This window comes from Pezoporus wallicus, unplaced genomic scaffold, assembly GCF_028554395.1.
Source record: "Pezoporus wallicus isolate ANWC-B61680 ecotype Strahan unplaced genomic scaffold, APGP_CSIRO_Pwel_v1 contig_3952, whole genome shotgun sequence".
Taxonomy (NCBI): Eukaryota; Metazoa; Chordata; class Aves; order Psittaciformes; family Psittacidae; genus Pezoporus; species Pezoporus wallicus.
Genome location: NW_026635034.1, coordinates 7123510 through 7150313, shown reverse-complemented (window position 1 = coordinate 7150313; position 26804 = coordinate 7123510). Strand labels below are relative to the sequence as shown.

Below are 26804 nucleotides of genomic sequence, written 5' to 3'. Positions count from 1 at the left end.
AAACATCAGCTACTTATGCCTAATCAAACATGTTCTGCTCACAGACTAAATCTTACAAGCAAATTCTGCTACTTGAGGATGCTTGAACAATATACTGCATCAAGCCCTCAAGGAATATCCCTCTATCATTAATCATGTTTCCTCAGACAGCTACCATTTTTCCTGCTTGGAAATTACACACTGGACAAGCCCCGGAGTTTTGCGTGCTTTGAATATTTGTCCATGGTATCCAGATGTCTGGCACCTCACTGAAGCAGTAGCTTCAACTGCTCTATGGAAAATCCTTGACAGATCTGTCGTTTATGTGTAGATCATTTTTGCAGTCATATTCATATCTGGAGTGCTTCAGATTGTCTACACAGGCACAGCAAATGCACGCATGGATATAGCACAAAGCCTCCAAATAAAAGCTTGTTTAGCCTTTTGCATTGGCCTGTGCTGTAAATAACAATATATTTTGTATGGTTTTATGCTATAAATCAAAATTCTGAGTACCACAAGGAGAAGCAATATATGACAGTTTAGAAAAGAAAGTGACAGTGAATCTCTGAACCAGCTTGTTTTCTGTTACCATAATTACCGTGTTTATGAAAATCATATCCATAGACAGAAAATTCCTGGGGTGGAAACAATCTCATGTCTGCTTTGAAAACCATTATAGCATGTAGTTGTATATCTATTTGTACTTACACACCTTATGAAAATGATTTCTATGAGGTACAACCTGGGAAACTCTTCCAATCTCTTGCTAAGGAAAGTACAAAATACAAATGCAAATTCTACTTTCTGTCAAATGTAATTTAATAATGGGGAAAGGTTAAAAAAAAAATCATATTAAAATATCTGTTTAATTAAAATTTTTTATTTACTCCTTACCATTAGAGTATATCTGAGAGAGAATGAGCACAGAAATTACTCTACCTGAAAATGAGCTTTAGGCCGCATCCATTTAAAAATCTTATTAAGAATCACAATAACTTCAGCACAAGCAAATACTTCACGATATACACACTGTGCTTTTAAAAGAGATATAAAGGGGTAATGCTTCCTGAAACCAGTGACTTAGAAAACTATCCAATGAAAGTATTTATTTACTTTCAGGAAACAAATACTGACAGACTCCTTTGCAAAAACATTTAAGTCTAACAAGCCAGCTAACGAATGTATTCACTGTGCTAGCTTACCAGTGCCCTGATGTGCTAATAACACTGTGGAGGTCTCCAAAATACTGTATGATTGAGCATCGCAGTTTGCATTTTCTTGCTTTAAACAGCACAAACATTAACTTACTAAATCCCAGAACAAAAGAACAAATTACACTAAATACTGTTAAACACTGTTTTGTAATCAACTACAATGAGAGCATTCCTCTTGGCTTTGAATCGTCTGCAAAGGTCATTTGAATTCATAAATACGTGCTCCAAATTTAATTACTTAGAAATACAAGTTAGAGAAATTCAGAAGTTTCAGTTCATTTTGATAATTCTCCATCCAAGTATTTTCTGCCCCCTCTTTCACTATTTGAGATTCTACATATTTCATCTCAAACCAACTCTGCCAAAAAAAGGGTGTTTCACAAACGTTTCTCACAAGTGCTTAACTGTCATTGCCAGCCTCCCTACCCCTAAAAATCAGCAACAGACTGTTTTTTTAACTTCAGTGCACAGAGGGGCCTCAAGCAATAAAGTGCTGTAAATATCACATAAAAGTTGGTATTGTAAAGCATTTAAATTTTTTTTAAAAGCAGCATTAAATATATTATCTATTAGCTATTTTTAAAAAACTTAAATAATGAGAATGCAACATAACAATTAGCTTCATAACATTTGCTTTTCTTCTCTTAAAACCCATATTTTTCCTTCTTCTTCCCTTCTTTCCTGCATTTAGAAGACTACAGAATTCTTCTTAGCAGTTTTCATGTTACCCTTAAACATATTCTCATAATGTATGTTCCTAACAGAACTGAAAAAAATGGGATGAAATTGCTGTCGGCCTTGCTGAAAAAATGCAATGGATGCCAAAATTTTCCTTTGAATTAATGTCTACAGAAACTCTGATACTAAGAAATCAAGAAGTGACCAGAAACATCATATGATAGATATTGATGGGATATTGGCAACATATGAAATGTTTGGAAAAAGAGCCAGCTTATGAGGCACTGAGCACAATGCGTACTTTAAAACTTCTTCCAAAGTCTTCCTGAACAATCTTATAACCTGATCTATTTGGGCAGTTTCTAGCATTTAAAAAGCTATGTAGCTCCACGGTTCTGTTCTCATCTTCCAAAGACCTATGAGACAGGTCATTACCACTTGCTGGATCTTCAATAATGTGCTGCACTTACTAGCTTTCTTGCAGCTCTCAGGAGCAAGAATCACAACCGCTGTTTCAGCCTCTTGGCTGCAAAATGATTAAAGAGAAAAAGCACTAATTTTGCTAAAATGCAAAGCTCTCACTACTTTGTTAAAGATAGGATATTATTATTTGAGGATGTTATGGACTAGCACTATACACTAAACTGCCTATACAGCTATGACTGCACACAGTTAGAAATCAGTTCAATATAATCTGGAAACAGATTGTGTAGCGATAAAAGCAAAGATTTGTTAAAACAAATAGAATTTCACAGTGTAATTTGTTGTAAAAGCAAAACAGTTTAACAAAAAAGAAGAGAAATATGTGAAAATATTTACTAAATCAGATAAAGATTCTTCGTATCAGGTGATTAAAACCAAAATTCTCAAATACCACTTGCCAAGAATGAATTCTCTCACATGAGAATGCCCAATTTTGTATCACCAATGTAGCTATTTGCCATTTTTTTCTACGTAAACTTGCAGCCTGAGGTACCGTTCTGTCTTCCAGGCCACAGTCATGGATTAAGGCCAGACATAAAGTGTCTGCTTGTAAGGAACTGAGCAACTGTCATTCTAGACCAGAATGCCAGGAAACCCACCTCATTTATTATGTAAATTGTCTCCAAAATCTAATACATATTTCACCCACTAAAATTGTTTTGATTCTTTGCGTTTTTTTTTTTTCTACTTAATTTTATTTCAACTTTCTCTTACCTAATTTGCACCAAGTGGTTAAAAAGACTGCTGCCAGCATCCATGGTCATCTTCTGCCAAAGAGAACCTATAGCCCATCTTAGCTTAGCGTCTTTTATGTACAGAGGACGGAATTTCAGCTCCTAAGGAAACTTCATTCACTACAGAAATTTTAAGCTATGCTTGATACACTGACCATGCGACCATATAAAATTGTTTGGAATTTCATGCTGATTTTATAGAAATTACAGTTGTTTTCAATTTTGCATTCTCATTTTCAGTTGTTTGGTTTTTTCTTTTTCTCTCTCTTTCTGGCTTTAATTTGATTTCTTTCCCCGTTACTTTGTGGTATATTCAAGTTTTCTTTTAAAACTCCTTTGAACTTTTATGGGGATGCTTAGATAAAGTAGCTGAAAAACATAGTTTACATTTTCATTTTTAAACTGAGGACATTTAAGTCCTCTTTGAAGTCTGGCCTTCTGAACTTACCATCATCATCATCTTATTAATTTAAGCATGTCTTTAAAGTAATTTTGGTTATTAGAGTATTAAAAGACTATTTAAATTAAACAACCTACATATGAGAATTTTCTCTTTCCCATCCTACCTTGGTGGCTTTCTCCTTTCCATGAATAGACATTGAAAGGATTAGAGCTTTTTACTTCAAAAGCAAGCACGTAAGAATAGACTTACTAATATATGACATGGAATGGTCTACTTTTAGGCTGAGGACAACATTCTTTCCTTAGTAGAATTTTTAACTGTAGATTTTAGTCCTTTCTAACCTCTCTGAAGTATCTGGTGCTACATAAACTAACAATTAAAAAGTGGCAAATGTCACATGTGTGCCTGTTCTGGATTCCTCTATTTCTGTGTGGTTTTTGTGTGAAAAGATTTTAGCTTACTACGCCTCACTGAAGGAACTAACCGATAAAATTCTGGCTCTACTGAGTCAGCAGAAATCCTACTGTTGTCTTTAGTGAGGACAGAATCATTGCCTTTATTGCCTTTTTGTATAAAATGGCCTACAAACATAACACAACATAGTAGGGTTACTTCTATTACAACTTTTCTACGGATGTAGAGGTTTACCTCCTTCCAATGAATCAGCTAACAAGAATTAGCATGAACACTGAAGCCCAGCTAGACTTAGGTTCCCAGTAGAGGAGCAATGAAACTGAAACATTTTAATTCAGTTCATGTCTTAAAAGGCAGTCAAAAATGGTATAATGGAAAAGACACTCTTTAGCTTTTGCTGATTTTTGCTTAACTCAAGTTACCATCCTTACAAAGCTAATCTTTAGAGTATATTACTGTTTATCGGGTTATTTTCCAGTACACCAAATGTCCCTGGCTAGCCTATTAAGGACACTGCAACAGTGCAGAATTTCAAAATGAAAGAGCAGAGAAAAAAAAAAAGGGGGTTTGAGTTTTGGCTTTTGTTTGTTTTTTTTTAGAAATGAACAAACTAAAAAGATCACATTCACAGACTTGGATGAATTTACCAGTCACAACTGTATAACAGACCATATACACTAACACCATAAGGATAACCAGCTCAGATCCAAATTTAAGTCAGCCAGCATCCTGTTGGCAAGAATCACCAGTAGTAGATCAGTACAGAAAGTATAGAAGAAATAGGAAATAGCTGCAGTTGGTGAAAATTTTGGTTGAACAGTTTTATTATCTCTTGACACCTACTGATGGATTAGATTCCTATGTGCAACAACCTTACAGTGACTGAATACCAAGAGCACATACACAGTAAAGACAGACCAATATGACTATAATATCATATAGTGTAATATAATGTTATAACTTAGTAGAGATGCTGACAGGAAACAGAAAAAACAGGGAAAAATACAACTTATTTTCTCTATTTTATGGATTTGATATTTTCTTCTTTTGGATATCCTTTAGAAATGTCCTGCTTTTGTAGTTAAGAAAACGAGTTCCATACAAAAGCCTATGTACTGAAAGATCATTAATCAAATTCTCAGCTAAAATTAGCTGAGATCACAATTCTAACTACACAGTGAAGTGTTACTTTTCCCAGCTTGCTAAAAATCATGCTTCCATTTCCTCAAAATTTATGTCATTTAAAGAAAAAAAATATGCAATGATTTGCAGCAGTACTACATTTCTGAGATGAGCAGAAAAATCATTAAGGCACAGCCACCAGGAGAGGAAAAGAGAGCTTACAGGGTGCTTACTGCTTAAGGAACTTGTGTCATGTGCCTTAAAATAGAGGAACTCAGTAATGAATCACTGGCACATCAAATAGAAAAGTGCACATGAGATGCTGCTTCAGAGTTCTAAATCACATAGATTTCAGCAAAGGGAAAAAAATCATGCTTTGTTTTCCCTTCAGGGATATATTAAGACACATCAGAAGAGATAAGACATTATCTAGAACTGGGAACAGAAAAACAAGCACATTCAGTTGATGATAGGCCGTTTAATTCTGATGTTCTGAGCAAAGAATCAAGAATACACAAGTTACTTCCACTGAATTCTCTGTGGTCTTTTTCCTTCTTTTTAACATTGCTAATACTGCAATATTTTTAATGTGACATAGTTATTGGAGAGTTCATGTGCTGTTCACTCACTAACCTTTATGGAGAGTATCTTTAGGAAAGTGCCATTCAAAGATCTGAAACATTCTTTGGATTTCATATCACCTCTGAGTCAGGGTTTCAAAAGTTATTTATGCAAGTGCTAGCCCTAATTTGGAGAGTACATAATTGCTTAAAATTGTGTAAGCTACATAATAACATAGAAAATAGCACTGAATATGTGTAACAATATATGAATATAAATCTCAAATTATCTGTCTTTAATTAAAATGCACTGATCTTTATGCACAATGGGGTTTTAACAAATAATATGGAAAACCATGTAAAGACCTAAACATAATAAATCTGTCTCACACAGCAGAATAAAACTTTGAGACCTAACTTTTTATTCTGCCATTCCAATTTTGCTATACAGGAGGCTTATGAAATATTTTTACAACCCAAATTTCTATTTTATAACAAATTCTGTATGAATAGTGTAAAATTCCAAATGAAAAATATTTATGTCTCCACTGAGAATAAAACAGAAAAACAAGTATCCAAACCCAAATAAAATAATTCCTACAAGTTGGAATGAATGTCACCATCTACGTCAGAAAAACAAACAAACTAAAAAATAATGTAAAAATTCCAATAATAATATCTCTTTGGACTAAAGCTTTTGGCATTTCCTTTTTAAAAGTAGTAGTATTTCTTACTACTCTAACTTCAGCCAGCATCAGCTTACTTAAGGAAATCTCAATTCCTATTAGCATGCCTTGTTTTAAAAAGTCATTTTGAATCTTTCATTTTTCAAATTCTGTATAAATAGAAAACTCAAACATAGATTTTGAGAAAAGCTCTCCTTAAGTTACTGGCCAGCACAGGCAAAAGAACAACTGGATATAAGCTGTCGCTGAAAAAATGCAGATTGCATGTTACTACAGAGTCTTTGGCCATTAAAATAAATCAAATTGGAACAGCCTTTGGCAGAAACACTGGGGGCAAAGAAGTAACAACTCCAATTTAGCACTGGCAGAGTTTATGAAAAAAGAATGATCTGATGCAAATCCCAGGCTAGCAGAGCACTGGACTTGATGACCCAGAGATCCCTTACACTGCTATGTTCTTTGTTTGGCTAGATGCAGATGTTACTCTGTTTTTCAGTTTCCCTGTGGTTTTTCTAAAGTGAAATTTAAATGAAAGTTAATACAACTTTTGTAAGTTTCGGTTATAAATTACCCTTTGTAAGAATTGTCACAAGGCCTGCAGCAGTGTGGAACTTGTCAAAGAATTCTAAAAGCTTTACTTAAAGTTGGCTCAGCATTATACAGAAGTACAAAAGTGTAAGTGTTCCGAGATGACTGCCCACCAGGGCACACACCATGAGAAGATGTAACTGGGAAGATGTAAATGGTAGGGAAAATAGGAAGAAAAATTAAGCAATACATGCTAGGACTGACACATCAGTAATATCAAGGAAGAAAGCAAAACAGAACAGTACAGCAAAGAACATTAGAATATTAAAAGAAAAGTACAGGGAAGGTGAAATATCCTAAATATGTAGTATCTTTCTAAAAAAGAAAAAAGAAAGGAAGAAGAAATTAATGAAAAATTCCTATTGTGTGGTGCCTGTGAAGAGTCAACACAAACTTGAAGGAGAAAATGAGGAAATGTTTTGCTCAAGAGGAAGGTCACCTTTTAAGTGACATTCTAACACAAACTGCTCTCTCCCCCTCCCTCCCTTGTTTCCCCCACGCTCAGCTGCTGAAATTTGCCTAGAGTTAGCTGGCTTTGAAAGACCCCGTATGGAAAGCCAGAGTCACAGTATTAGATGCTACTGCGCAGTTCTATAGGTGACTCAATATGGAAGAAAAAGCTCAAACTCAGAAGCAGAACTCTAAACTATTGCTTAAATCAACAACAATAATATGTAAACTTGAAAACAACCTGGTGTTCCTTGATAATGTGCACCATCCTCCTGCCTTTGCTCAGATATTTTTTAATTAACATAAGAATATTTTTTATGTCACAGGTAACTTAAATGTATCATAGCAACTACAGCAAGTTATTGCAGACATACATCAGTGAGATTAAGTATAAGTAGTTTATAGGAAACAACTCTAAATGTTTTCTGGTTTTGAAAAATAACTTACCAGCGCAGTTTTTAATGATTCTCAAATACACGTATCTTTACAGCTTCGATCAGCCATAAAAGCATGCAAAGGTCAAGCAAATACTTTATCTTATTTAAGACACTGTGGTCTGCTTTCTGTCACTCACAAGTTCTAAGGTTTACACTCTTTCAAGGAGATGATACTGCTCCATAGGTCTTCAAAATAAAGGCTTTACACAAATTCTGTGAACCTCAATGGCTACATACATAATTCTTCTAAATGAAACCCTGAGCCTGATAAATTCTAATACATGCTGATTCTTTGAAAGCAGAAATATTATTTCTACTAACATCGTAACTTCAGCATACACTTAAAAATCATCACCATACAATTTTCAAGTGGCTTTGTGCAGACACGATCACATGCAGATGATTTTTAAATTCTACCCCTTTCTTCACGTGAATAGATATGCAATTTTCCTGCAATTTTCAATAAACAGAGAAGTATTACAGAATGCAAGTTCAACTAAACCTTCTAAATTGACTGGAGAACAAACAACCATTTTACAGCCCTTACTGTGTGCCTTTGCAGGTATTCTAGAAATCCGAACAGTGGCAGTTGGAATAGTGGCAATCAAAGGAGTGGAAAGTGAATACTTTCTGGCAATGAACAAGTCAGGAAGACTCTATGGAAAGGTATGGATGCAAACTTCTCTTGTGTGTACAATCATCGCATGATAGATACATATCTGTGCATGTACCATCTTTACAGTTTATATAAAGCAGATTCTTAACAAATTAAAATGTCACCTGTATTTATCTCATACATCCCATACTAGACTTTTATGTCCATGTAATAAATTCAGTGATTAGAGCTTAGATACTTTTTAAAAATGTGGAATACTCTGTGGGAATAGACAAAGCTAAATATTCAATACTCAGATTTCAGAAGTCAAATTAGTTATTAAAATATTAACATGTGGGGTTTATAATTCATATTCTTTTCCCATCATTCCTAATCTATATTCAAAAGACACTTGTACTTATTTTACTCTACTTTATTATTTCCTGTCAACAGAAAGTATGCAATGAGGACTGCAACTTCATAGAACTGATTGAAGAAAACCATTATAACACATATGCTTCTGCAAAATGGACACACAAAGGAAAGGAGATGTTTGTTACTTTAAACCACAAAGGGGTCCCCATGAAAGGTAAAAAAACAAAGAAAGAACACAGAGCATCCCACTTTCTTCCACTGGCAATATCCTAATCACAAATGATCTATACAAAAACTAGTTCCAGCAGGAAGATTATTTTTAAGAAGACTATTTGACAAGTTACCAAGAGAGGCTGGAATACTACTGAGAAACTGAACAAGCTGGACTTGCGCATTTATCTTTATTTTTAAAAGACTACATGAAAAAGATTTGAAAATATACACAAAACCAGATTTACTAACTAAAAGTTGTAAAAAATTCTAAAGAGTTGTACAATCATTATCTTAGTCATTGTAACTGGGTAGTTTCTTAAATTAATTTACCCTGAAGAATAAGTCATTACTTGATTATCTGATAATATTTTATTTAAAAAACCCTATCTGCTTCTTAAATATGGCTGCTATAATAATAATAAGCAGATGATAATGTTGTGTAAAATATGTCAGACTTTAAGGCTGCTGGAATGAGTTGTCAGATTATCAAGTCAATAGTAAATGTGGAGGCTGAGCAGTATTTTAAATACTTCCCCAAGAAACTGATATCCTATACATAAACTATATGATCAGAAAAAAAATATAATCTTGTAAATGTTTATTGTTGTATTCAGATAAAAGAGTTAGTTTGGAAAAATTATGTTTACTCTAACACAAAATGTTCCTATCTATTAATGAAACAAATACCTAATGCTGCTCTAAAAGATGTTTCAAATAGTGTATGTAAAATAAGAATAGGATTAAATAATGTACTTCATCTCACTTTTCACAAATTAACATTTTATATAACGATGAAGCAAAAATTCAGACATATTAAGGTTTTTTATGTAACATATCCTATCTTTTGTATAATTCCTGTTAGGGCATACAGCTTTCAATATTGTTTTTCCATCCTTATACATGCTTTTTCTGTTGTTACAGCATTAAACTTTATTTTAAGTTGTATTTGAACTTTATTGTTCTAAGTTATTTAAATGTTATTTATAAAAAAAAAATCCTTATTAAGATGCATCTGTTTCATATGCTTTTAATTCTAAAGGAATAACAAAACAGTCTGGCTGAGATGCATGAATTTGTTTCTGTGACCAGACACAAAGACTAGTACACAACCCTCTTGCCAACATACATTGGAGAGCAGACAAAAATGACAGCCTGCAGCAAATCACACAACAGACATCTGAAAAGAAACAATGCAAAAATGTAAAAAATCTTTGCTGCATACTCTTGCTAATCAAATTACCAGCAGGCTCAGAGTTACAGCAGGTAAAAGAAGGTTACAGCTTGTCGTGGTTTCAACACAGCTCCAGCAGGTACTGGAACTAATCCGTCAGAGGGTAGAACCTGTACTCACAGATAAAAAAGCCTATATGACTAGTTTGAAACTTCAGCTAAAATCAGTATGACCTGATGAAGAAAAGACATCTCCATTTTCTAGCTACTGAAGTGCTCAGCTAATCCCTACACAACTAATGCATTATATAATTTCATTTTGCTCAGATTGCCTGCAAGTTTTCTAGGTATTATGGTAACCATGAACTTAAAGATCACAAAAAAAATTAGCTAAAACAGCTGCTAGATGCCTGAAATGGAGTCAGGCTAATTACTAGCCGTATAAAATGGTTTACTTTTCATTGCAAGTGTCTAGAGTCAACCATTTTTTCTGACATGAGAACCTTTTTTTGTAATAGCACTCACCGAAAATGGTAAAAATTCTCTTTATCAATAATTCTTAAAAACAAAACCAAAACTTGTTTAACAAGTACTATACTTTGGAAACCATTCATGATTTTTGACTTGCTAATATCAAACATCAAAGTGAAGATATAAATGGGTCTATGTAGAAAAAAATCTGTCAATACAGCTACGTCAGTAAACATTCACTGTGCTTTTTTTATCTATTACCTGTTCACTGAAAACAATAGACTGTACTATCAAAGAAACTGTTTTGCAAATCACTGTCTGCACCTTTCTGTGAATATATAAACACTGAAAGAAAGTTCACACTCATGATCAACATTAACATACTGGTGGAAGTTTCTAGACCTACACTAGGTTAGTTGAAGCTTTGAAATAAAAAATAAAAGAACAAAATCTCATTAAGATTTGAAGTTTGAATTCAAACATGAATATGCAAATTAATACATTAATATATATGCAAAAAGCACTTAAAATGAAATCCAGATACAGACAAGCTCTTCTAAAGATCTTTTGGTTATGTAATTCAAGAATATAGGGATGCAGCCAAACAAAATTCATAGTGGTGAACTACAATAGCAAGCTATTATAGGATAAAAGATAAAAGAATCTATTAGATTTTAACAGGTATTATTCAAATAGATGTCAGAAACCCTCACAAAAGCTTCTATACCAATTACATCACAATCCAATCTTAACATCAGTCATGCGATATCCCATCTGGGAGGAAAATATGTTCATATGAAACGAAACAGATATACCTGCCTGGATACAACTCATTACTAACCTTTATGATACTAAAGATTCAAGAAAACCCAAAGTCAGCTATAATAGCCACTCTCAATTGTTATTTCTTTGTTTTTCCTTCAGAAGCATTGGTTTTCATCTAGCTTTCTTCTTTGTTTACCACAGATACTACAAAGCATAAATAGACTGTGGTTTAGAACTGAAATATAAGCTCCTGTGGTTTAAATAGCCATTCTATTTAGCCACCTTCAATAACCATTCACATTTCCCAGAAACTGTTCCATTACGCAGGCTCTTTAAATTTAATTAACAAGGTTCTACTTACTTATCTTTTGTATTAGTGCCGATAAACACTCTGTGACACAAAAATGAGCTAATCTCATCTGGGGAATCTCACACAAGACTGCAGAATCTCCATTCTTGTTGGTTTTAAAGATCTGACTGGACAAAGTCCTGTGCAAATTAGTCTAAAATCAGTGTGGGCCCTACTTTGAGCAGGGGACTGGACAAGACACCTGCAGCACCCTTCCAACCCAAAAGAGTCTGTAATTCCAAGTTATTTTTCTTAAAAAAAACATTTAGAGTTCAGTTCAACCTCTTGAACAGCTACACAAAAAGCATTTTCCATGTTGGGGGATAACTACACATTTGCCTCATAGCTTATCTAAAATACCTTGTGTGTCACTAAAGGTATGCAAAATGGTGTAAATACATTTTATAACACAATAAAAAATGACAATTGGACAATTTCCATGACCTTTAAAAGACATTGTACAATATGGTCTCACTTTTAATTCTGTTGCAAGTACTTTAAAACAACTCTGTGCATAGCATCTGTAATCAGATTACTAAATGATTAATCGACTGAGTAATTATTAAAATACACTTGTCTGTGTTTTAAATAAGAAAATATGTATATTTTTGAATGAGCCAAACCAAAATGTAAGTTAACATTAAATCAATAAAGTAGTAAGAGATTAACAGTATTTCCCTGCATTTGACAACCAGTATCTGAGTAGTCTAAATCCTTCACAGGCCTCCACAATCTAATTCCTCAATACTAACTTCCTAAAAACCAGGATAATTTCATAACATTTAACATAGGTAGAAAATGAAACTGACAGGTTAGATAATTTCCCCAAATTAGGGGAAGTTATCATCAGAGTTGGGATCCATACTTAGAACGAATAATATACTTTTTTCAACTAACATTAAATAAAAAAATAAAAAGGAAAGAAATCAACTGTTTACATCACTGGACAAGTAATAGCAATTTGCATCACATCTTCCCTTAAAACAGAAAAAAAGGTAACTTCTCTGTGCTGTCAGGAGAATTTGAAGATTTCGAAGATTAGGAGTCCTTAAAGCAGAAACTCAGATGGGAAAATATTCAAGGAGTTGTATGAAGTTTTTAACATGACATTTATATTAATTTAAATGATACTCACACAGCAAAGTTTCCAGAAAAAACTTTTTAACACCATGCACTTAAATTCACAGTCTTACACAAAATACAATGTAGTATCCATATAGTATTAAAACTACCAAGCGTTAAAACTTGAGCTCTGTAAATAACCTCACCTGGCTGAGGAAAGCTAGATTGTAAATCTCAGCCATTATAGACACTGAAATGCTTACCGTGCAGACCTAAAAAGGGAAATTTTCTTCAATTGTGTTTGGAAGGCACATCCTAGCTTACCAAGATTGGTTGTTTCACTAAGAAAACTCTTTTACTTAAAGGCCTGACACTTTAAAAGGCTGACTCTTAACAAAGAGAGGAGAACAAGAACTCAATTTAGAGGAAATTATTTCCTCATGAGAATAAACTGTTTTCCTTCAGCACTAACCAGAAAAGCAGAGCAATTAGAATGAAGATGCATAAACTTGTCACATAAATGTTACAGTGTTTTCAGACTGAAGTCCAGTAACAGATAAAACTCTTCACTTTGAAGGTAATTTCTAAAACTGTGTTTTAACAAAGATGGCTAAAGATCTGAACACTGAGCATTCTTCAGTGAAGTACAGATCTCAAAGGATACCAAGTTGCTAAAAGGTGGATATTGGTACCTCGTGAGAATCTGAAGGTATCAGGTTAAGTAGGCTGCCAAAGTCCAGCAGATTTTATAGGAATTATATATACATTTATACATATATGTATACATATACACACACACACATATATATGCACACACAGGAACTAGATATCTAGTGTGCTCAGCTACATGGAGAAAGTAGATATCTGGCTTACCTAGTACCCAGGTAGCTCTGTGAAACTGATTACAAGTTCACTTCACATAGACCAACAGCTTCCCCGTCTTTGAGAAGTCACAGACAATTTAAGGGCTTTGTCCTCTGCAGGCTAAGCTCTCTCTGGAGTTAATAGAGTCTGTTCATTGTGCCACTTGGATGTTCAGAATTTTGTAAGACTAAAACACAAAAAAGCCTTTTTCTAGCTTTGCCAGGTAAACACTGAAAAGAGCTCATTCTACAATGAGTCTTCATTGGTCTGTGCCTATGTTTTCTGACCATACACCAACAACGAACTGACATATCTATGGTGTTATGTTAATTGAACAACTCATGCAAATCCATGTATGTTTTATTTATGCATTTCTGGTTTTATACAGCATCAAAGGAACTACTCCTAGCCTGTACTCCCCTCTCTGAAGGGAAGAACCTGAACCAAAGATGTGTCACTGTCCCACCTTTATTTAACGGACCCTGCGTTGCACTTTATTCACAGAATTACAGCATGGTTGATGTTGGAAAGGACCTCTGGAGGTCTTCTGGTCCAGACCCCCTACTCAAGCAGGGCCACCTAGAGGCAGTTGCCCAAGACCATGTCCAGACATTTTTTTTAATATCTCCAAGGAGTGACACTCCTCAGCCTCTCTCCACAACCTGTGGCACTGCTCAGTCACCCTCACAGTAAAAAAGTGTTTCCTGACATTCAGAAGGAATCTCCTGTCCGTCAGCTGGTGCCCACTGCCTCTTGTCCTGTCACTGGGAACCACTGAAAAGAGCTTGGCTCAGTCCTTTTTGCACCCGCCCTTCAGGTATTTACATACATTGATAAGCCCAGAGCCTTCTCTCCTTGAAGAGAACAACAGTCCCAGCTCTCCCAGCCTTTCCTCATGGGAGACATGCATCAGGCCACTCATTATCTCTGTGCCCTTTATTACTCTCTCCAGTATGTCCATGTTTCTCTTGTACTAAGAAGCCCAGAACTGAACACAGTACTCCAAGTGTGGCATTGACAGTGCTGATTAGACCGGAATCACTCCCTTATTCTTCGAACTAACTCAGTAATATCTTTATCACCACTAGAAATGTTTTTATAATAATAATGTTATATGGTATGATTTTAATCAGAATTCAGGGCCGACTCCCTTTACAATTACTATCTCCTGTCTAAGCATAAACACAATTTACTATTACCTTGGACAGCACCAGTTTTGATGGACAAGAATCAAGTCATCAGCTGGTGACTGCTGAGTTTTCATGGTTCATCTACTGCCCTTTGAAACCTGGTTCCACTAAAGATTTCTTATATAACTTTACACTAGCCACTTTCAGTGTGCTATTTGATAGGTAAATTTGAGTCTGGTACATGCTGCTAAAGCACTAAACATAGCCCCACACTAGCTTTAAACTGCCAGACTAATCACAACAGATCACAGGGACAACAGAGGAGATGTAGCTGTTTCTACCCACACTCAGAGGGACTTCTGTTGCTACACAGGATACCATACCCTCAAAGTTATATGGTTTTCTCTGTTCAAGCTAGCTAACAGGGTAGCCTGTTTATGTCTATATGAGTTGCTGTGATATTATTCTCACCACAGGAACACTGGATGAGACCTTTAGAGGAAAAGCAACATTTGGAAACCATGGACAGTCAATTCTTGTGTAAGACACAACATGTTAATATGACTAACTTGTCTGTACACGCTATCCCTTTTGGTTTCACTGAAAACTAGGCACTAAAGTAGATCTGGACAAGCAACAACTTTTCAGTGGTCATAAGAGAGAACAAATGATTATTGAACAAAACCATGAGCATCCTGCAAGCCTAAAGCAATAAGGTAGACCACAGGATAGGACACTAACAGGAAGAGCTAAAATAGTAGGGCTTCTCCTGTTTGTTTTACTGTCATAAGAAAGAACATGCCATTATATCTTGGAAAGAAACATCAAGATAACAATAGCTTCAGAGACTTTAGAGATTACTGTCATTAAAACAGACTCCGTTAAGTAAGCAGTGTTCTAATGAGCAGCTGAGGTAATTTACTGAACCAACCTCATAAATAATCACTTTTTACTCAGTTTCATACTCTTGTTTTTGTATACTAGTAAAGTACTACAGTGACCATGATCCAAGAGGAAATATGATTATACCAGAATAAAACCTTTGGAATTCATAAAAAACATGCAAATGTTTCCACTGGTTTTAGGTTTTGTAAAAGCATATTATTTTTAAACCCAAATGTTCTTCTGTTCAAAAACATAGTTACATTTCTGTTTCTAAAAACTGTCCTGCAAACTGAGCAATACACACAAAATTGATTCTGTAAACAAGAATTTCCTTTCAAGACTGTAACCTGATGAGAGTAACACTGACTTTCAACTTTAAATAAACCACATTTCATTTTTTAATTGTGCTTGAAAAGAAATACTAAAGTAAAAAAGGAAAATTCTTCAGGAAAGCTAAAAGGCAACACATAACGACAGTAAGATAGGTCACTTTTTTAAGACACAGATGTGCATAGCCAATCCATACAAAGGTTCGACAAAGCTATATTCATCTACAGAGACCAAATCCTTCAGCTAGGCCTCAAAAGCAGCTCTCCTTGTTGCTGAGATAGTCTGTTTCATTGGGGAAAACCCACGCAATTCTCTCACATCTACATTCCAAGAGAAAGCTTTGTGGGAATCATGGCACATGAGAGAATACTTCCTTTCCTCTGATATGTCTGCAGTACTGCACTAATTCAGGATTTCCTGAGTACAGCACGTTCCAAACTTTCTCTCCTTAACACATACAAGAGGCAACCCTCTATCTTTTCCTAAGCACTTAACCATAGAGAAAACATGTCAGTGATAGCATGGAAAATGGTAGAGGCTGGGGAGTGGGAAGACTGCTACCAACAGAGCAGGGTGAGGAGCCCTGAAAAACTGCACAAAGATATCTTCTTCCATTCAAGTAGGTTCCATCACTAAAGAATTTCTAAAATAATTCTCCAGCTTATCTTTAAGACTGGCAATGAATAACCCTATATTATACAGCCAACTATACACTAGAAAATGGAAAATCAAAGAATTACAGACCTCACTGCCTTAAATGACACCTATGATACAAATTTATGAGTTTTCTCCTGAATTATTTTGCAAAAATAAGGTTTTCGTACCTCGATGACTGGGAAATTATCTAAATAGAGAAAAACATATGAGCTCATGAAAAAAAAAGATGGGAGAAAAAAAGGCAGGGATGGGAAAAGTTGTTTGGTTATGGTTGAGGCAGAAGGAAGTTAAAAAGGAGCAAGAGAAGATTGGAAGCATAAAATTATGGCTGTAGTTGTTAGAAGGAAAACAGTAATTTCAGGCAGGGAAAAGAGAAAAGAAGCTGGCTAGCTTGAAGAAACAAAATGTTGCAAAACACTCAGAGCAAGCTAGAAGCAACATCAGCACAAACAGCTTGAGAAGTGGTTAAAACAGCAGCATTGAGAAAGCACAGCAGGCTGGTATGGAAGAATTAAAGTTAAGATCTGATCCATCAGGACAGGGAAGACAAAGGGGTAGAAGTTAGAGGGAAGAATGCAAGACATACTGAAAATGGGAACCAGGTGCCAGAGAAAGGAGTAGAAAAAAAATAATAGCTGTCATTAGTATGAGAGGAACTGACAAAATCAAAACCGTCAGATTTTACTAGCTAGAGTATCAGTACCTTCTTTAAATACTTTGTAATATTGCTTACGGCTTAATCAAATGGAAGTATCAGTATTTGGGAGGATGCATGTTTAGAGTAGATCAAAATCATCAATTCATGTTTAATTGCTATAACATTTTGATTTTGTGCAAAACAAACTGAAAATATTGTTAATAATTTATGTTGACAATTAGATTTTGCAATATACTCTAGATTTCCTTCCAAAATGCGTGGAGTGACATGCATTGTGTGTTTAGAAATATTTACAAGACTTACGGGTTGCTGTAGAACTGGCAGGTGCACTAGCTTGTATTTTAACAGTAGCATCTTTACTAGTATAATTTACTGTGGCAGCCTTCAAGCTTTCAACATTCCATTGCTTCCATACACCTTTCCTTGAGTTTACACCTGAAAATCAAAAATTTAATTTATAAGAATATTGATGTTAATTTTGAAAATCACCCTATGAATATTCCTGAGTGAAAGCTGCTTTATTTCCTGTCTCCAATGTGCAAATTTTTATGACCATGGTCAACCTCATCCTTGGGGTCCAATCCTGTTAACTGAAATAATTATAGCCATATACTTAAAGTCAAACAGGACAGTTTTTACCATCTCCTTTCTGCTTCTGCTTAGTTTTGCACATGAGTGAATATCCTTACTTTGTGTTGTTCCAATTCTGGTAATTTAATATATTTGTTTATGTTTTGTTGAGGTTGTGAATTATTCTGGCAGCAATACATAATTTACTTTATTCAGTGGTTTTCCATATTCACTCCAGTAGTACTTTGCAGAGCTCCATACCATAGGTTTTATACAGATACAGAATCTATGGCGTAGCAGTGGTCTCCCAGTTTCTTGGGATTTTTCTCTGGTCTGACTAAATTTCAGTTAATTCTATCTATTATCTATTTATAGTAGTTACAGAGTACACTGTGGGTTTACCCAGCTCATCCAAGTTAAAGGCCCATTTGGAGTTTGGTGCACACATAACTTTGAAGTATGCAAGCCTTCTCAAATTTAATTTTTCAGGATGATTTTTTTCTACATACAATTTTCTGTGTCTGTAACTAAAAAGAAAATTCTGCCCAACAGTGACTGACACAGAGAAGGGTTTTGAGAAATTATTTTGGTATTTTATATCTACTTCAAAAACATATTTCTATTGCATTTGTCAATCGGCTTCAACATACAAGATAATGAAATCCACATTGGCATGAAGTCTAAATAAATGAGCACAAAAGATAGAAATGTGCTCTAAATCTTTTTAAATGGATATTAAAATACATATACAACCTAAAAATCATAAACTGTTACTGTCAAAACATTCAGAATGGCAATATAATACTACTTCCAATAGGACAGGCATAGTCTGAATCCTGTAAGAATATTTATACAAAGTGACCATTTTTTACAGAGATACCTTCAAAGCCACCTACAAATAGTTACTGGGGAAGTTCTCCTAGTCTGCTGTTACAACACTCTGTTCAGCAGCTTTTCCAGGAATTAGTATAGTTATACCTAGGGCTTGAATTTTTAAGGCTTCCTTCCTGACTGCATTTATGAGCTTACCATAGATTCTTCCAGAATAATTCTCCTACACAGTAGCACAAAGAAAGCAGTGAAATGAAATCGGCATTCATCATTTGAATTATAAGTTATGTCTCTGGGTATGATTATATCCTTGCTGGCTAATTCTGCAATAGTTAAATAATTTCACAGCTAAAAGAGCTCCTACAGAACAGAGTCACTGCAATAAGGCAATGATTGGACTGGACCAGAGCCTACGTATTACCTTAAAAATACAATACTTTCTTTTTGATATCATTATACTTTTATGAGCTGAATCTAACCCATACATCACTGAAAATGCTAATTGTACTATTACCTGAAAAAAAATATCTTCAGCATCCCTGGGAACAAGAAGAAAAATGTGCCACAAAATCTCCAATTCTGTCAAACAATTGGTCTTGATCTTCCTGGTTAGGCTGCAAAGGGAAAAAATTGGGAAAAAGGTATCATCATAAATTCAGATATAGGTGCATGCTAATATACTGATTAATAAACCTCATGTCTATCCTCTAATACTAGCAAGGTCTACAGCCATTCTCTGAGTGCCAAGACATTATGTTTATGCAAAAAAACAAAATAAATTGTAGGACAACCGATTAGTTCTGTATATCAATCACTGTTAACTTCCAAGAGCAGGCTTCTGTTTGTATATAAACACTTTATGTCAAAAATGTTACATTTGTGCACACATTTTGCAGCAAGTACTATCAACAGGTCACTGCTTAGACATAGAATTTATCTAGGCTGCTCAACTATCTGAATTTTATATCTGTCCTTCACTCTGCACAACTTGTTTTTATCAACTTGACAGTATTTGGACTTGGACAAGTAACAGGAATTAACAGTTTTCTTCATTTCTAAGCCAAAAGAAGTCAAAATTCACTCAGAAAAATGCAGTAAATGACATAACATTTATAATATTCTTCAATCTATCAGTCACTGTTTTAACACAGATTGTGAAAGTCTGCATAATACTATACAATAGGTTAATACGTGAAAAAGTAGTAAAATAATCTTTGCTTTATTAGTAACAACCCAATATGCAAAATGGATCAAAAGTCAGGGTTTCAGATTGTTTGATACTAGGAACAAAGTAGTGATTGTTTTATGTTGGTGATAACTATTATCACATGACTATTAGAAATCTGTTCCTCTTATTTCTATGTACTTCTGCAGCAATGCAATCCTACTGATCCTAAAGAATAAAGGATTTTTGGATAGCTGCTTACCAAATTTTTAAGATGTTTCTATAGTGAGAATTCAAATTTGTTCTTAAATTAGTTTTACTCATGTACAAATTTATACTCTCAAGTATGTATACCCACCTAATCTGTACCTTAGTACTTTAAGCATTTAAATTTTAAAGATATAAATTAGGAAAAGCTTACACATTTCCACGTCAAGTGGAAGTTATAAAAAAATCTAACATACTTTATCTTGGCCTTTCACAGTGCCATGGATTCTGATTCTGACTTTCCCAAGTAGAAAGCTACCATAAGTCACAGCAGCATGCCTGAAGCAGATCACAAAGACAGGAGAGGCTTAGTTCTAAAATCAGCCCTAGTTTTTCAACTGTTACTTAAAAAACTGAATTCACAGGAAGAAATACTTCATACTTAAAAAACCTGAGCTTTTATAACTAGATCCCAAAGTTTTGGAGTTCCCAAATGTCTTGGTAATTCTGAAAGTTGTTTTACCTTGAAACCAGGTAAAACAACTCTAAAAAGAAAATAAAATCATTTAGCAACTAAGTTAATTATTATGTTCCTTTTGCATTAAATAGCTGCTCCAACGAGAAAACTAAAGTAAAATTTAATTATTCTACAATAGAGGTGTTCACTTGCTGGTGACCCCATTCGATAAAAATACTTTCTTTAACAGTTGCTTTCTTTTATTACCCTTAAGAGTCTGTTAAAGTACATGAAATAACCACTTCAGTCTTTGTTGAGGTTTATTTCTCATAGGATCACAGAGCCATTTAGGTTGGAAAAGACTTTTCAGATCATCAAGTCCAACCTAACCTAACCATAAACTTAACATTACCAAGTCCTTGTGAGTTTCTTCTTTCTCAAAACTTTTTCATTACAATGTTAATAAACCCATGACAAATTTTCAAGCTGTTTCAAAAGAATCTAACAAAGAATTTGTTATTTTTATATATCTCTCTATTTACTTCAACAGAAACTTTAATTGGCCTTTAATAGTCAAACCAACATCCAAGAAATACCATGTAGTGTAAACAATCTCTTACCTCTATATTTCTACCTTTTGACTCCTCAACAATGTATTTGGCAAGGTGAGAAATGTTTAAATACTTAATTCATAAATAATGCCATTTCAAACAATGCTAGAAATGATATTTTCATCTAAGACAACTTATACTATGAACTGTCAATATACTTCAGAAAAGGAGCAATGGTCTAAAACTGAGACTTTTGGTGACTACAAACACCTTTGGAGATACAAAGAAAAAATAGAGTTTTTTCAAATTGTTTTGGTGTCATCAACATGGCCCAGCTTCTCCCCTAGCAAACGTTCAGAGAATGATGTAATTCCACTTCTGGATCCAAGGAAAATACCTTGAACATTTAGTCTTTATTGTCTAATCTATTAAAAGAAATAAAAATCTATACTATACCTTTGCCTTCCCCATCTCACTTGTCTGAGTCAGAATTTCTTCTGCACCAATTTCCTCAGTAGCAATGTCTTAAAAAAATTAGCAAGGTTTATCTAGAAATAGAGGTTGGATTGATGATTTTACTGGCTACCAGCTGTAATCAGGCAGACTTTTTATATGTCCAGGTCTACAATTAAATGTGTATGTGCACAAAACTTAACACACAACATACATGCAGTAGTATACTTCTACTGCACCATTGGAATTATTGGAAGGCTTAAAACCACCTTTTTGGTCTTTCAGTACTCTCATCTTTCCTTTATAATACCAAGGTCTGTGAAGAACAACATGTTTTCATAGCCTTTTGCTTGCACTTTGTTTAGGCTTGACACAAAATGTTTCTAAAACCCAGGCAGAACTGGGACTTCAGCTTATCAGCATTTTTTAATTTATAAACTTGACACTTCACACTTGCAAACTGAGGCAAAGCTATAACACTTATCTGAGACAATGCCTGTCAGTTTGTCTGTTCAAGGGCATGAGATATTCCTCTAGATATGCCGGTTCACATCATAATGAGAATATTTTTTCAGTGGGTTTCTCCAGTTCGATACTTGTGTTTATTCCCTTCTCCAAATCTGAGTGTGGATGACCATTGATGGTCAATGGAACATACTCATACAGATATTTACATACAGCCCTGAAAGAATAATCGTTTTAGAACAAGGCTCACTGAGAGATGCACAATTTGGCCATTCCTTCGGCACTCAGTACATGGTAAAAATAGTTATTTCTGAAAATGATACAAAAGTAATGAACTTTACTTTGAGAAAAGAATTGTAATACCAGTATAAATGCATTTTACATATACCTTGTAAGACTATAATTTTGGCAACATTGTTAACGTCAACTGCAATTTCCTCCTCTCCCATGTGCTGCATTCAGAGCTGATTACATCATCTCAAAAAGACAAAAACAGAAATAGGACAGGAAAGGGAGGCCCATTAGAGCAGACACCGAGTAATTAAAAAGACTGTAACCTTTTAGTTACAGAAGGAGATAACTCAAGGAAAAAAAAAGTTACTATGTTTCTAAAGAGACAAATAAAATCGTGTGCACTTTAAGTTCTCAGAAAGGACAGTAACGCCTTCCATCTGTTGAGAACAGAAGTGGAAACACAGGAGGAAACTCTGTTCCTTGATCTAGCAAAGAATTTAAACTAACAGCTTAAATATTTGAGCAAATTGTTGAAACCAAGGGTAGTCACTTGAAGTTAATCATCAAACTCATCACTTTTGGAAAATAACTTACTAAGTGCTAATACAGAGTAATTAATGTGGTCTTAAACCCTCTAGTAGAGCTGAAAGACAATGACATGTTCTTTCTTAATAGCAGGGCAGTAAGACAAATTACTGCTTTAAAAAAAAATGCAAACTATTAATACACAAATGTTTATTTTAGGGTAAAAAGAGAGTAAAACCAATTAGAACACTAAAACATAGTAATATTTTGTTTTGACATGATGCCAAATGAAAATGTCTCCACTTTTATGTCCAATTGCTCCTCCTAAAAATATACGTTTTAAAGAGACAAAAAACTTATTATGGAATGTTCTGTCCACTGAAATTCTTTTTATCATTTTTTATTTCTTTGTTCCTGTGATAGAAGAAGTTCTGGTTCATAGCAAAAGAGTAATTTTTCCCATAGCTCTGTAGTTAAAGGCTTTGAGTGAATCAATACTTGAAAATAATGTAGGCAGGTCAAAAGGAAAGTTCTGTTTTCTCTAAAAAGAATGTAATTTCAATGAACCATTGGTAACCACATTATATTAAGTTCTTTAAGAAAAGAAACACATATTCAAGGATTTCCCCAGCAGCCTTATCAATACAAGAAAAGAAAGCAACTCATTAAAAAGCAAAACTAGCTATTCCCCTTTTCATACTCATCAGAGCTTTTTGCCTCAGGGTTCAGGACTTTCTGTTATGTTAGTAATACTGTGGACTGACCAAATATTTTAAACACGCTTGATCCAGTGTCATCACTCAAGCATACTTTAACAACAGCAGAAAATCACTGTACAACAAACAGAAATTTTCCTCCATGGGTTAGCTTTAAAAAAAAGGCAGTTAACAGAGAGACTGCTCTCTTAAAGGTTTGCCATTTCTACAAACCTCTTAGTTTCCAGTGCCTGAGGGTCCTGGAAATACAATCTACGCTCAAACTCAATTCTCAGTATTTACATTCACATGGCTTTGCTCAGGACCTGCCTCCTGCTTCTTCAATTCACCATATACATGGGTAGTTAAAATAATAAGCAGTTGGACTCACCAAATCTTCAGAACATAAGAATTCTTCATAAGTAAAAGGAGGCTCTTGCATTTCCTGCAGACATATAGTAAGAATTGTTTGCACCAGAAAACCCTAAAATAACCTACATTAACAAATATTTAAACTTCAGATAACTAAACATGACAATCAAAAGTTATCACAACAGCACACATAGAGCACCTGCACTGTCATTTCTTCCAATAAGCAGAATACTAGCACACATTCTTAGATGCCAAGAAACATGCTAAAGATGTGGAAAATACGTAAGGACCATTAATCATAAAGGCAGAACTTCCATCATCTTCTCAGTACCTCCATACAAAACATTTACATTGTGTACTACTAAAACATACTGGAAAAAAAAGCAGCACTGTTCTTACATAAAGGTTTCAAAGTTGGAAGAATGTCAGAGTTGCAGGTTAACCAAAGTCTCACTGAAATCCATCACCTGATATCTTCCAAGCTCAGAATAATTAAAACCTCAAAACTACACCATCATATCTGAGCAGAAACCATGTGTGAGAAATACTGGTTTGAAAAGAGTAATAATTTTAGCCAACTGTGAAATTAAGAACCTCAAGCAAAAACGATACAGCAACCATTCCTAAAATCAGTTTTGTTAATATCACAGCTTTTGTGCAAGTAACTGTATAGAATAAAAGTATACAAAGAAGTAATTCAGATTTCAGAGCCTGCTCTTAAGTATTGAGCAGGCTGCTTGCTCCTAGACAAGAAGTACCCAAAGAGATCATTCAAACAAAGTGCATTTAGTAAAACCTACTGAAATTAAATGCAGCAAGAAAGAATTTAGGAACTATTATAGAAGTCTTCTTTGTGTTCAGTAAACATTTTTTATTTTGACATAATTAACTACATCAAGATGCATAGGCACAGCATAAGGAGATAAAAACTATGGTGAAATGTCAACATTTTTTGTACTACCGCAATGCATTTCATAGTGCTGGCATGAAAAACTGAGCAAGTCAAAACAAAACAAACAACAACAGAATGCTGGTAGAAATCCTCTGCTCCAAATGTAAAACCACTGAAGTCAGTGAGGTTTTGGGGGTGTAATTGAGATCAAAGTTTGGCATAAAGTCTCCCTACAATGTCAACTTTCCCCCCTAAGGCTATTACAACTAATATATCACAGACTTCAATTCACTGAGTTGAGAGAAATATTCTCTATACCAAAATTACTGGTTTAGTTTAGCTACTTCAACCTAAAAATGGAGTTACTGAACACTGAATATTGGGTAAATGCTACCGTAGAGCAGCATCCTCAGGCAGGCCAAGGAATTCTGCAGGAAAGATCCCACGCACTATTTAGGGAGAGCTGCAAAACAAGAAAGGAATATACTAACACAATATACTAACAGCTCCTGAAGTCAGCCATAACTATGCAGCAAGAATACTAATAGGCACGGGGAAAAAATACAGGTAAAGAAATCCTACCTAGCTTCCCCAGAGTTAACAAGGGCATGAAGCAAACCTCTCAGATCCCAGCACAGCAGGTTCCAGGTGCTTCTACAAGGCAGACAGACCCGCAGGGTGCTGCCACCGCCCGGAGGAAACGCCTGAGGAGACGTTTCACACGGGCTGAGAAAACCTGGGAGGGAACAGGGGGGATTTCAACCTTCAGGCAACGGGATGTGCTCTCTGTTCAGATTTTTGTCACACAACACGTGAAAGAGCCAGTTCGGGGCCAGATGCCCTCAAATAAACATAAAATCCAACACCAGAGCAGGTCCCTAAGGAGGGAGTCCCTGCCTCGGGGTGCTCTGACATGTCCTTCATCTATCGGGGTCACTCCGAGCTGTCGCCAGACCGCTGGCCACGGAGGCGTGTGGGGGGAGGACATCCTGCAGTGGAGAAGGGCCCTGGGACCCCTCAGTCAGTCTGTCAGTGTCAGTCAGTCAATGTCAGTCAGTCAATGTCAGTCAGTCAGTGTCAATCAGTGTCAGTCAGTGTCACCCAGTCAGTATCAGTCAGTCAATGTCAGTCAGTCTGTCAATGTCAGTCAGTCAGTGTCAGTCAGGCAATGCCAGTCTGTCAGTGTCAGTCAGTGTTAGTGTCAATCAGTGTCAGTCAGTCAGTGTCAGTCAGTCAAAGTCAATGTCAGTCAGTCAGTGTCAATCAGTGTCAGTCAGTCAGTGTCAGTCAGTCTGTATCAGTCAGTCAATGTCAGTCTGTCAGTGTCACTCAGTCAAAGTCAGTCAGTGTCAGTCAATGTCAGTCTGTCAGTGTCAGTGTCAGTCTGTCAGTGTCTGTCAGTCAGTCAGTGTCAGTCAGTCAGTGTCAGTCAGGGTCAGTCAGTCAGTGTCAGTCAGTGTCAGTCAGTCTGTCAGTGTCTGTCAGTGTCAGTCTGTCAGTGTCAGTCATTCAGTGTCAGTCAGTCTGTCAGTGTCAGTCAGTGCCAGTCAGCGTCAGTCTGTCAGTGTCAGTCAATGCCAGTCAGTCTGTCAGTGTCAGTGTCAGTCTGTCAGTGTCAATGTCAGTCAGTCTGTGTCAGTCAGTGTCAGTCAGTGTCAGTCAATGTCAATGTCAGTGTCAGTCTGTCAGGGTCAGTGTCAGTCAATGTCAGTGTCAGTCAATGTCAGTCAGTGTCAGTGCCAGTCAATGTCAATGTCAGTCAATGTCAGTCAGTCAGTGTCAGTCAGTCAGTCAATGTCAGTCAATGTCAGTCAGTCAGTCAGTCAGTGTCAGCCAGTCAGTCAATGTCCATCAGTGCCAGTCAGTCAGTCAGTGTCAATGTCGGTCAGTCAATGTCAGTCAGTGTCAGTCAGTGTCAGTCAGTGCCAGTCAGTGTCAATGTCGGTCAGTCAATGTCAGTCAGTGTCAGTCAGTGTCAATGTCAGTCAGTCAATGTCAGTCAGTCAATGTCAGTCAGTCAGTGCCAGTCAGTCAGTCAATGTCAGTCAGTGTCAGTGTCAGTCAGTGAGTCAATGTCAGTGTCAGTCAGTGTCAGTCAGTGAGTCAATGTCA

At 35.5% G+C, this 26804-nt stretch overlaps 1 protein-coding gene and 1 long non-coding RNA gene across 7 annotated transcripts in view; one reads left to right on the top strand and one right to left on the bottom strand.

Moving 5' to 3' along the window:
- The window catches only part of FGF7 (fibroblast growth factor 7), a 31271-nt gene extending 21386 nt beyond the window's left edge, over positions 1-9885 (top strand). For all 4 annotated transcript variants that reach the window (XM_057397015.1, XM_057396997.1, XM_057397013.1 and 1 more), the window contains exons 3-4: positions 8314-8417; positions 8800-9885. In XM_057397015.1, the coding sequence (XP_057252998.1) occupies positions 8314-8417; positions 8800-8994 (299 nt within the window). In that variant the 3' untranslated portion in view covers positions 8995-9885. The remainder of the gene's footprint in view (positions 1-8313; positions 8418-8799) is intronic.
- The window catches only part of LOC130592636 (uncharacterized), a 114889-nt gene extending 95612 nt beyond the window's left edge, over positions 1-19277 (bottom strand). For all 3 annotated transcript variants that reach the window (XR_008970612.1, XR_008970617.1, XR_008970618.1), the window contains exons 1-2: positions 19191-19277; positions 17579-17710 (exon numbers count right to left, since the gene is read on the bottom strand). This is a non-coding gene — a long non-coding RNA (uncharacterized LOC130592636). The remainder of the gene's footprint in view (positions 1-17578; positions 17711-19190) is intronic.
- Between the last annotated feature and the right edge of the window lie 7527 nt (positions 19278-26804).